Source organism: Microcebus murinus, chromosome 1 (genome assembly GCF_040939455.1).
Source record: "Microcebus murinus isolate Inina chromosome 1, M.murinus_Inina_mat1.0, whole genome shotgun sequence".
NCBI classification, from domain to species: domain Eukaryota; kingdom Metazoa; phylum Chordata; class Mammalia; order Primates; family Cheirogaleidae; genus Microcebus; species Microcebus murinus.
The window spans coordinates 29,377,052-29,390,432 of NC_134104.1; the positions used below are offsets into that span (position 1 = coordinate 29,377,052).

Below are 13,381 nucleotides of genomic sequence, written 5' to 3' on the forward strand. Positions count from 1 at the left end.
AAGAAGCAATTAAAGGTGGGTGTTTGATGATGTCAGACAAACTTTGAGCCCTCTGACAGGCTTCTGAGTAGTGTCTCTGAGATGCCAGCTCCTAGGGGCTTGTCTGCAGCCAACTGCACAAGGAGAAAAGTAGGTGATAGAGTTTGGTAGCACATTAATCTCTTTTTAAAGCAATTGATTAAGGATAAAAGGACAAGGCTGGAACAGATACGAAGCACTACTGACTAGAAAAGACATCATTTAAAGTTAAAGGGATAAAAAGAAATGTGGCAATTATGAACGATGATAAAGGAATGAGTTTTATCAATTATGTTTTGTTTTTTGATATCATTTTTTATAAACTTCAAGATGAAAACATTGCTCTTTTTCTGTAAGATGACCATCTTTATAGAGGGATAAAAATTAGGCTTTACAGTACTTCACTTGTGCAGTCAAGAGAGGGTTTCTGTAGGTCAGATTCCTTTGTGTCTTACTATTCTTTTTCAGTACCTAATGCAATAGGGAAAAATAACATGATGAATACTGTGTCCTCATAGTCCTGCTAATTGGTAACTGAATCTGTATCTTTTAAGAAGTAGAATATTCCAATACTCATTAAAACATACCTACCACAGCTAATGTCAGACTTGTATCTACACACAATGACAAGGAGATGTAGTTAAGAAGCATTACCTACATACACTTCTTTTAGCATTTGCAAGTAATAACAAGTGCTACATTTTAGTTCAACAGCTATAATAAAATGCAAATTCTTTTACTCTTTCACAGACCATATTCAAATGAACACCCCATTAAAATCCAACCTCGGCTCATTATATTTAGTTTGTGAGTGATGCTTCTTAAATGCAAAGATTTCTAATGACTCTAATGCATGCACAGCCACATTTGAAAGAATGGCTCTTTCCACAATGGCTATCCCCATCATCCCTCTGTGTAATAGAAGACAATTGTATAGAGATAATCTGGCAAAGAATGACATGCCAGAGCAATTTGAAACTTAAGTTAAAATACATACCAGCATTTAAAATCAATTAAGATAGTGAAATGACAGTAACATCCATGCACTAATGATTTACCTGAGATCAGCCATGAAAGCTTGAGTCATCAATACACTTACATTTTGAACCCAGCAGATATAATATTCTATGAACTTCCATATTTCATCAAAAATTAGACTCACGTTCATCACAGAGTTTTAATTTTACACCTTTGCCTTGCCTGTTTTGTTTGGTTATCGGTTTCTTTTCCCAATGCCACTTTTCCTTCACCCCAAACTAATGCCAATGAATGTTGCTTGCAATCTAAGCCCACAAAGCTCAGTCATAGAGAGGAGTTTTGAGTTGTTTCTTTTATTGATCTTGGGGTGCATTTTACGGTACAATCACAGAATCTTCTGCCTTTTATATCCGTAACAGAGAACTCTAGATTATATCATCAACTCTTTCTAAAAGTCTTTTGCCACTCTTCAATGAATAAGGAAACATTTCAAATGTTCAATAAAATGGCACGTTTTTAAGTATGCTTTAAAAGAGAGTTATGTATTGGATTATTTTTATGGTCCCTTTCAGCTTGACATTGCTGTGACTCTGTAGCCATAGTTTGTTTGTTTTTTAGTGATACTTTATTTTATTCACTGTTTCACTGTTGCAATTTACCTATAAGTGAATAATGACCTTTTTAAAGGAAAAATTTAGTTCCCTTTAAAAAAAAATATTTTCACTTTTTTCTAAGTCTTTCAAAAGAAAGGAAGTGTGGCCTCCTGTTATCTCATTGCTTATTTATTCTTGGGTACATTTTATTCATTGAAACATGTTTTATTTGAGACAAAAAGAATAGTTTTGCATTACTGATTCTCTGAGAGTTCATCGAAATCTGAATAAATTCTTTATTGAGTTGTCCACATCTAACTCTGATATAGTAAAGCCCTACCATAAAGTAGAATTAAAAGATAAGAATATTACCCCCAAAAAAGAGAGGGCAAATAGAGTTTATCAGATAAATAATATTTACTTGTAGAAACTTAAAAAACCCTTTTGAAGCAATGTTATGAATAACATTATTGAGTTTATTTTATCATTTTATATATATATGATTGACTCTAATGTATAATTTGGGCCACCAAATGATACAACTCATTTTAATAAATTAAATATTTCCTCATTGACATTGAGTAATTATTCTACAAATAGATTACAACAATAATTCACTCACTTCTATGCATGCTAGATTTCTGATACTGGCACCTATACTTGTGTGGCTACAAGTTCAAGTGGGGAGACTTCCTGGAGTGCAGTGCTGGATGTGACAGGTGAGTTCTTTGCAAATTATCTTAATAGCAGAAATCTTGAGCCCCTTTTAGTGCTACATCATTATCAAATAAGTTAAGGAGAGATTAAGGTTTTTAATTCATTGAATGTCCATTTAAGTCTTTACATTCAGTGCCAGTTTTTAATTCATGCATGAGTTTGCAAATAGAATTGCATTTGTGAAATTCATTTGTCCTGGATAATCTTGTTATTTTACTTCCTCTAAAGCACAAGCAATTCTAGCGATCATGTGTAAAAGTAAATCTTATACTTGTTAACATGTAGGAGAAGTAAGTATTCACTGACATATAGCAGATTCATGGAGATGAATTACTTATAGCCAAGGTTAACTCCTTTAATAGACTGTTTCTTTCTTTCAAGTATTATTGTCAGCTTACGCAATCAGGAATGAAGTTTTTTCTGTCTCTCCTCCATAGAGTCTGGAGCAACAATCAGTAAAAATTATGATTTAAGTGACCTGCCAGGGCCACCATCCAAACCGCAGGTCACTGATGTTACTAAGAACAGTGTCACCTTGTCTTGGCAACCAGGTACCCCTGGAACCCTTCCAGCAAGTGCATATATCATTGAGGCTTTCAGGTATGGGCCAATTCCTTTTTTCCCCATTGGGTTTTTGCTTTAGCACCTATATTCTAAAATATCACCTGAGCTATCCTGCTGTTATATTTTAAGGACATTTTCAATCAATGCCTTTTAAGAATTGATCTTTTCTCTCTTACTATATTTGAGAATAGACTACATTTTTGTTTATAACTTAATTATAAGATTAAATATGCTTTATCTATACCTAGGTCTACAGTGATCTAGTTCATGACATAATCACTTAGCTCCTTTTTTTTTTTTTTACCCTGACCTTTGTAGGGATTTAAGATGATAATTTGGGCATTAGAACTAAGCAGAAAATGATTTAATTAGGTGCAGGCACTTTTTAAAGTTATATAACATTTAGTGATACATGGGACTCTGAAATCTTTAGCTTTAATAACAGAGCAGAACTTAAAATAATTCCAAGTTTTTAAATGCCATATATTTAAATACAGCTATTGAATATGCTTAAGAGAAAATTAAAAACCACAATTAAGAAATTTATTCCATATGCTTCTAGTTGCTGAAAGAAAAAGATATTTTCATTATTTCATTTCATTATTTGAAATAATTGTCATCAACTTAAAGATACAGTCTATAAATATCATTATAAAATTATGGGAATTTGATAAAATAATTATACACATGGGAAAATGTACATTCATATTCCATTTCAATGTACTTCTATTTGACATTGTAAAATTTAAAGGATAGTCACTATTTTTTGTAAACATTAGTACAAATGACCATTTTCGTTTTAGGCTTCTTTAATCTATATTTAAAGTAATAATAGATACTTAGTATTTAAATTTCAAAATATTATTTTTCTATAATTTTTATGCTTTGGTACAAAAGCATATCTTAAAAATAAGCAGATCACCCTGAAAAATCACATCTTCTGTTCCTTCTGAGCAAAAATAGCATCTGAATTTAGACAAAATGTTCTAAGATGGCATCCATCTGTGGCCAGCTGTAAAGGGTCTTCACATGCAGATTCAGAGATATTTCACTATTCCAAGATAAGAAGTCACAATACTGTGTAATGTACAATTTTATTAAAGATGTAACCAAGGGAAAATATTCATTACATGCTTCCTTTCTTCTTTTACAGATATGTAGTTTTAGAAGGCTCTATTATAATATTGCATGTGGAATTGATGCAAAAGAAAACACACCTTGTAACAGGAAAATGTATTGGCATAATTTACTCTGTAGTCCATTTATTCTTTCTACAGGTTAATTCTTTTCAAGGTATATATATATATGCATTTACGAGGACCATACTTATTGTATATACTTGATGTTGTGATCTTGGCCTCTGTTCCTTTTACAGGTATTCATTTAGTGGGCTGCTGTGCATTAGCAAAGGGCTGTCATATCTCCTGGGCTGAGTTTAATTTTGTTGTGCATGGCACTTTCGTTAGGTGGGCTCGGCTTTGTTGTTGAATAAACTGAAATCATCCAAATGTTTCATTTATTGGGCTGAACACTTCAAGTGTTGTGTGTGTGTGTGTGTTTAATTTTCAGCCATTAACCTTTGTCATTGAAACCCAATTCCATTTCTAATACTCTTAGGCCTGTTCTTTAAATGAACTTTCTGTTCGTTTTTCAGCCAATCAGTAAGCAATAGCTGGCAGACAGTGGCAAACCATGTAAAGTCCACCCTCTATACTGTGAGAGGACTGCGGCCCAATACAGTCTACTTGTTCATGGTCAGAGCAATCAACCCCCAAGGTCTCAGTGACCCAAGCCCTATGTCAGATCCTGTGCGCACACAAGGTAATTTCAACAGCTGTAAATGTGACTGGTTCTATAAGGAAATGTCAAACAGATACTTTAGAACAAGGAGATTTCATGAGGAAAAATAAATGTGTCTGCCTTGCTCTTTATAATGATGTGCTAGACTTTAGCAAGTGAAGAAGAAAGCTTATTATTCACCTTGGTGAGATGTGTCTTATTTCTGGAACTTTCAGGGTCTACTTAGTTAGAAATGAACAAAATAATTGGGTACATCTATATAGTAAGAATGAATCCTCTAACTTAAGGCTTCACTACATTTCAAAGGGAGGAAAAATGTTTTTCCTTTCAGAAATTAATTATATAATAGCAAAAAAAAAAAAGCATTCTTTAATGAATTGATGCCCAGATAAGGATATCAAAATTATTTCCTATTGTTCATGAATTCTCTTTCTATAGTGGGGTGGTTCTCAAAGTGTGGTTCCCTGGTAAGGAGCATCTGCAGCATCTGGGACTCTTAGAAATAGATTTTCAGGTTCCAGCTCAAAAGGTCTGGGGTTGGGGCCCAGTGTCTTTTTAAACAAAACCTCTCTGTAATGCTGGTGTGTAAGTTTTACAACCACTACTAAAATGTATTTTATTAAATCAGATGTTTAGAATAATTTATTTCAGAAAGCAGGAAATCAAGTGTTTTTTTTTCTGAGGAATGTAATTATTTGACTAATTAAAAAAACTCAGAATCTTAAAATATAATTTCAAAATGTAAGATTTCATTATTTCTTCCTTAAGTAATCTCTCTCCTCAAACTAAGAAGTCAAGGGAGTCTGAGGTTTAATGTGCAATGCTACATTATAGTCTCCCTCCTACGAGTAGATGAAGAGAATTAACAAAATAGAAATGGTAGTTTTATTATTTGTGATAACCTACTTCCCACAGGGTTCTTCAGAAAGGGTTAATTATTTCTTATTTGTAAAAGCCTTTGAACAAGATATAATTTAATGTAGTATTTTTATGCAATGAAAAGCACCATACAGCCATAAAATATTATTATAATTACAATGTAGTTCAATGATAGTAACTAGCATGCTATTATAACAGAGAAGGGTGCCTTAAAAAAATCAAGTGAAATAAAGTCATCACGTGACTTTGTAACATTGCTGACATGATGACAGTCAAGGGAGGAGGGAATGCCACGTTGCTATTGTTCTCAAAGCAGTAATGTGATTAATTTTCCACAATGATAAAGGGCCTGTAGGTAAAGAACCTGTCTCAGGAGAAATAAAAAGCACAACAAAGAATTTGAAGATCTGAAACTAGTTATATTTTACCTTACCTAGCTCCAGTTGTTTTTAGTGTATTTGAATTTAATGAGCAAATTAAATTCTTGAATTTGAAATGGAAGAGGTCCACAATTTTTAAGTTAAGACACTAGAGCATTTAGACCATTTATACCTGTGTGGATAGAAATAGTTTTTGTGTGTAGCTGCAATGTGAGGTAGAGAAACAGAATGGGAAGAATTTTGGCATGATTACATCTGGCAGACATTCTTGATCATTCAATAACTATGCCAGTCACTAAATCTTGACTCATAAAATAACTCTTGGTGAAAAGGTCAAAAAAGATTAATGAAAAGTTGTTTGTGATCTGGTTTGTTCCAGTTGAAAGACTATATAGAGCAAAAGACTTATGTTCTCTTAACAGATATTTAATAGGAAAACTCATGGGTTGTGTCTGAATGTCAGGGTTATTTTTTGATACTACACTTTCAGTAGCTTTGTATTCTGCAAAGCACGTTTTTTTCAAAGAGCACTTCACTTTGTGAGCTCTTATTTTTCAAAGGTATGAAATGCCACAGAATCTAGAAATCTTGTATTTCATTAAAGCGAAAAATGCTTGTACTACCAACATCAAAATAGATGACACATATATCAACAAGGTTAATATTATTCACATAAAGTGACTTTTTTTTCAAATCAAGTAAAACTTCACTTCGCTGTTTATGTTAAGGATGAAAAAAGTGGAACTGGGAAAAAAGTCACCAAAGTGTGGTTCCCAATCATTTATATCCCAATTTAAGATAGTGTCAGATTTAAGTTAGAGTGGAGATATGAACTTAAAAATACTTTTGCGGAGTGCTGCACTGTGGCCTGAGAAAGTAGGAGAAAACAGATTAAGAAAATAAATCATTTTAAATTGGACTTCCTTAAATAAAGTAGTTGGAGAAAAAAAATTCAACTTAACATTAAAGTGCACCAGTTAAAGAAGTTGATTTGCCTATGTGTGAAATTTAGTGTTTGAAATCAATCAGATGGACTTAGATATCTATAATTCATCATTTTTATTAATGGACAGAGAATATATGGGGCCATAGAGTAGTATTTAGGTGACTTATGAAGAAGGAGGCATAACAATGTATGACTGAAGATATAACATTTTAAACACCACCATTCTTTCTTCCTCCTCTCCTCCACCACTCCTAAAAAGCAGCTGCATGACCTCTTGTCAGATATTGCAGTATTGCTCAAAATTTATTACTTTAGGGCATGTTATGAGCATTCTAAATTTTTCTGTCAAAAGTATTTTTGAAAATTTCGGGAGTTCCTTCCTCTCTCCCCTTTCACTGTGTTTACTTTTCATGACATAATTCACCTCCCAGTCCACTATTCCTTCCCTTCTATCCTCCCAGATTGAAGTAGGTCAAGAAGTAAGAAAGCACAACCTACTCATTGGGACAAGGGATTCAGCAAATTAATAAACAGAAATTTTCAGATGTGTCCTAATTTACTACTTAGGAAAATCCTTCACTATACCAACATCTATAGCTAGCTGACCTTTCTAGAGAAATCTTAGAGCACATAGTTTATGCTTTAATAAGAAAATAAGTAATCTTATACAACAATGTCTCTATTTGAATGACAGATTATAAACATTCATTTATTAATATGTTTTTAGGAAAGATAAATATTATCTCTCAGATTGTGCCCTACCATTGTGGTATTTATGTATATAAGCTTAAATGCTTTTTGTCACAAAGGAGTTTTCATTTTTTCCCCTGTAACTAGTTCTAAAGGTGTAATACTGCCTTATATGAAATAAATAGAATTTTTACTACACTTTTTTAAAAATAGGGAATGACTATCTTATCTAACTGCAGATATCAGCCCACCAGCACAAGGAGTGGACCACAGACAAGTGCAGAAGGAACTAGGGGATGTCATTGTCCGTCTTCACACTCCAGTTGTGTTGACTCCCACCACTGTTCAGGTCACATGGACGGTAAGTTTTCAAAGGCTATGTCAATGGCAATCTATTCCTTTAAGGAAAAAAAAACAACAACAACAAAAAAGAAAATGCTAATGAATAAACCAAAAAATAATAATAAAAACCCTCCCCATTTAAAAATCAAGGTGTAATCAATCAGAGTAAAGGAAAATATTCAATAAATTACAAAATAAATGGAATAAACATAGTAAAAATTGTGATATAAACATGACATGTTGTCTTCTGAATTTTCTAACAGCTTTATTGAAATATAATTAATATATCATAGTTAAAGTGCACACCTCCAATTTTTTTAGTATATTTAGAGAGTTTTGAAATCACCACTAAAATCTAATTTTAGAACATTTATAATCTCAAAATGAAACTCTATGCTCATTAGTAGTTGTTCCCCCATTTTCTCCTACCTTAGCCCTGTGCAACCATGAATCTACTCTATGTCTGTATAGATTTGCCTAATTCTGGACTTTTCATGTGAACAGAATCATGCAATATATGGTCTTTTGTGTTTGGCTTCTCTCACGTGGCATAATGTTTGTGAGGTTCATCCATGTTGTAGCATGAATCAGGACTTTGTTTCTTTTTATTGCTGAATAGTATGCCGTTGTATGAATATATCACATTCTGTTTATCCCTTCATCAGTTGTTGGATTTCTGGATTGTTTCCATTTTTGGCTACTATGAATAATGCTACCATAAACATTTGTATACAGGTCTTCATGTGGACATATGTTTTCATTTCTCTTGATATACACCTAGAAATTTGTTGAGTAATATTGGTAACACTCCACTTAACATTTTGATGAATTAGCAAAATGTTTCCTAAAGTGGTTGTACTATTCTGTATTCTCACTAGCAATGTTTTAATGTTCCCATTTCTTCAAAATCCTTGCCATTTTTTCTCACATCTTTGTCAACATTTATGATTATCTCTCTTTTTGGCTATAGCCATTCTAGTAGCTGTGTAGTGATATATCATTGTGGTTTTAATTTTCATTTCTTAAGTGAGTAATGATGTTCATCTTTTTATTTGACATAAGTAGTCCAAAATTAGTGGGTGTTAGAAAATAAATTAATATTTTAATATATGTGAACAATATTCTAATACTGTGCACTATTAAATGTGTCCTAATACCCACTGTTATTTCAAAATGCAAACTGTTGATCAGATGGTAGCCACTGCAGAAAAAACAACAAATAGCATAAAATAGTGATAAAGAATACTAATACTTGTATGTGTGTGTGTATGTTTATGCTTTGAGAGGAGTCAGATAATGTTCTTCTCTGTGCCTAATACAGATCAGATAGTGCTAACTTCTCATTTATGCACAAGTTCTCTCCAATATAACTTCTGAAAATTTATAAGGAAATATATCAAGATGATGGAAAAGCACATTTACTTGAAGCCTTCTATTTATGAGGCAGAACTTATATAAGTAATGAACATTTGATTAGAGATAGCTGAAATTTTTTCTATTTATAATATTGTTTATTTAGAATGTGTTTATTAATATAATTATATCTCTATTATTGTTATTTTGCTGCTATGTAAGCATAAGTAGAACTATAATCAAAAAGTTGTATTTTTCCCCCTTGAAGTCCAAGTTACTTTAGGAAAACAACTATTTCACAAATTCTAATCAACTCTCTAAATAAAAGAGGTTTCAATAAAAAGAGGTTATGTTCTATTGGTTCTTGAGTAGTTATATTTGAAGTATAAAACACAATGAAGAAATTTATTCTGATGTCCTTTCGATAATAACCCCATTGAACAAATCCACTTCAAGAAGCATCTTTTGACAATTCATTATATTCTATAGATGTGGGAGCATTATAGAAAGAGATACAAATCTAGTTAAAAGAGACATGGACAGGGATAAGTGCCATAACATACATAAATATATACTATAGACAGAAATTTCAATCACATTATTAACTCTATCCTTAGGCACTAAAAAATACATCATCACTTATCTACATCCATATGAGGAAATATGAAGGCATTATTGTTTAGGAAAACCTAAAATAACATTTAAGGCTATTTAGTCCAATTCTATACTTTTATCAAGGAAATCAATGCAGACAGGTTGAACAATGTTCCCAATATCCCATGTCTATTTGTTAATAAGGACAGGATTAGAATTTTCTGACTTAAATCTCCTTTGTTGTTGTTTATCTAAAGAAAAGCTATAGATAAATATTTAACCATAAGGAATAGCTTTTAATGGCAGGATTTCAACATAAAATCCCAGGTGGAGAATTTTGTTGCTTCTTAAACCAGACCACATCATCAGTCAAAGTTTTGGTTGAGAGTACAAAAGTGGGTAATACATTAAAAAAAATAAGACTAAGTTTATAATGTTTTAACAGCAATTATGATTATTTAGGATTACTGTGTTTCTAATTCCATTCTTGATATAGTTTATCATAGACTTATTCAATTTTCTGCATATAATGGTTTCTATTCTTCCATTTCCATGAAGGGAACATAATTACCTCATCATTTTTCCAAAGGCACAGTAAGGGGTATTATCTGCCATTCCTCTTCCATCTTTCAGTAGCTTTGACTTGGTACAAAACTAACAAAGCCAAGGAAATACTTGATTTTTTCATAGCAGAATTTTCCTCATTCTCAATTGAAACAGTCTTTTCCGCTCTGTTGGGAGTTTTGAGGGGGCTTCTTTTATGCTGGTTCTAAATGTGGGAATTATTTGGGTAAAAATCAAAGTCATTATGTTTATGAAGTTAATCACTTTAAAAGTCACTGAGTTTAAAAGAGTAAATCACATTAGATCAAAATTGCATGACAGTAGACAGGGAGTTCTTCCAAGATGGGGACCTTGTCATATTCATCTCTATATCCCAAGAAGCTTGTCATTACTAGTTTGCATTGCTATCTCCCTCATGGGCTGTAACTTCTGTGAGTCTGCAGTCCCTTTTTTTCATTTCTGTTTTTCCAGAGCACAGTGTCTAGTATGAAGTACCCTTTCAACAACAGACTGTTGAATAATAAAATCAGTTGTTTTCATATTTTTTAAATTTTTTTTGAAAAAAGAAGGGATTCATTTAATATAACAGCATATTGTTATCCCTGAGTTTGTAATTACACATGACATAAGTATATATTTGACAGAAGTCAATTTAGTAAAATGAAGTCAGACTTGGGGTGAGGCTTGTTGCCAAAGAAATTGTAACTATTTTATTTTCATGTAATATTTTTTACTTGCTAAACATATATGTTATTTAAATTACATTGTTAGCACATAAGTTACAGATGTATTGGGGCTTGAGGGAAGAAATATATTCTCCAGCCCATGTATATAAATTTGGGGCTAGCTAAAGTAGTTTGTCAGGATTAATTACCAAAGGCATGGCATTCATGTGTCCCCCTCACTACCTCCATCCCAGGCTAAGCCTGAAGCTACAATAGTTAGCAACAACTACTTTCTATAAATGACTTCTCTTGTAATGAGGAGAGGCAAAAATGATAAAAAAAAAATAAATAAACCTGCTGTTTTATAATGGAAAATAGCAATAAATCACTTACTGAAAAATAATGATTCTAGTGGGGTTGTTTGTTTGCTTGTTGTTGTTGTTGTTGTTGTTGTTGTTCACAGACTGAAAGAATTACATACTCTTTGCCCCTAAGCATCACTGCACTGGAGTTGAAAAGAATGTTTTGACAAACTAGAATTTCAGAACTCTGTTAAAACCAAATCAGTTACTTAGTACCTAAGCCCACCAAAGAAAATTCACTTAGAATTTTCACTTTAGATGGAGTTTTTGTTTGGTTTGGTTTTGCTTCATTCATAAATTGAAAAGATAGATATTGAGTATCTCACTGAAACAGATTAGAGAAAATGCTAATTTGAGGGCCCTTTTATTTAGCCTCTTCCTTCCTTAACAAGGATGCTTCTTCATTGTGCATCTCTGAAGCTTGCAAAATGCTTTCACTTATATGTGTCTTTTGATTCTTTCAGTGCCCTTGAGATATGGATACTATGAACAAATTAAGTAAACTGAGACTCAGAAGGTTTAAGAGGCTGAGCTCTAATTCACATTGAGACCTATGACTGGAAGCCTGAAGTTATCATCATCATTTCACTTTTTTCTTAAGACAAATCTTTTTATTCATTCTTCAGAAAATACTAATTTTTAAAATTATATAAAACCATGGATTGTTGGCCAGATTCTGACTGTAAACAACTTTAAAAGAAAATGCTCCTACTTATAATCATAACGTTAATAAAACTCGTAACAAGCATATGGCTTAACTTGAAAATGACCACCTGTCAAAATGAGCTCGAAAAGTTAGTGGTTGTAGAGCACGTATCCAATAAAAATCCCACCTTTTTTTTTAAGGTAATGTTAAACATTTTCATTTTGCTTCCACCTGTAACAACAAATTTCCTCCTGGAAAAAAAATGCATTTCAACAGTACAAAATCAAGTTAAACTAGTTAGTTATTAAGTAGATCCTTGGTATATACTGGCTAAAGACAGTGCACACTGAAGTGTGCAAGGCAATGTTGTGTAGTAAACATTAGGTTCATAAAGTCCCTAAAACACTTAATTAATGAAAACCAAACATGGATAAAACCAATTTACCCTGATTTACAGACTCCCTTCATCTGGAAACAGCTGCTTAATGTTCTTCTTAAAAACACAGCTTGCTTCTTTCAGTATTAACAAGCTATTATTGTGAGTTATGTCTTTCTTTCAGTATATAAATTCACTTAAAGCAAATGCACAGAAGTTTATAAAATGCAAGCTTAATGTTGTTTTAACATATTCTGCAAGGAATTTTTTGAACATTGACAGTTTTGATGAAAGGCATCTTTCTTTGGCTCTCACAAATTTAACTTTTTGGTTCTTAGAAAAATATGTCACTTGGTACAAACACTAATTGGTAGCATGGATGAGGAATCAATTATGAGATTCATGTCAGACCTGGGCTCATTTTTTCTTGATACACCCTCATACAAGTGTAGCACTAACTCCAGAAAAACTGAGAAAGTTAGAAAGCTGTCAGGTGGGTGAAGGAATTCATGCTTGTTGAGATTTATCTGAGAAATTGGTGTCAGCTATACCTAAACACACACACACACACACACACACACACACACACACACACACACGCACACTGACCCATACCTACCAACTTCATGGAATTCTCAAGCTTGGACATTCTAAACATAGATAAATTTCTTTCTTTTTCACTGTATTTTGATTGAAGTTCTGCATTTTTAACTTTTCTAAGCCAATATTTTTAGCCAATATTCATTGATTTGCTGCCTTCCCCTAAAAATAAATACATGAAACAATGCTGTAACTAAAGAAGAAATGTTAGATGTTAATACATGAAAGAATACCTTTTGCTTATAACATGCTGACAACTGGATAAAGAGAATTTTCAAAAGCTGAAATAACCATCTCCATTATAGTCTTTTATA

General features: G+C 32.5%; 1 protein-coding gene across 16 annotated transcripts in view; it reads left to right on the forward strand.

Moving 5' to 3' along the window:
* Positions 1–13,381, forward strand: part of ROBO2 (roundabout guidance receptor 2) — a 1,246,890-nt gene that overhangs the window by 1,147,436 nt on the left and 86,073 nt on the right. For all 16 annotated transcript variants that reach the window (XM_076000825.1, XM_076000828.1, XM_076000830.1 and 13 more), the window contains 4 exons: positions 2,227–2,308; positions 2,744–2,906; positions 4,525–4,691; positions 7,805–7,926. In XM_076000825.1, the coding sequence (XP_075856940.1) occupies positions 2,227–2,308; positions 2,744–2,906; positions 4,525–4,691; positions 7,805–7,926 (534 nt within the window). The remainder of the gene's footprint in view (positions 1–2,226; positions 2,309–2,743; positions 2,907–4,524; positions 4,692–7,804; positions 7,927–13,381) is intronic.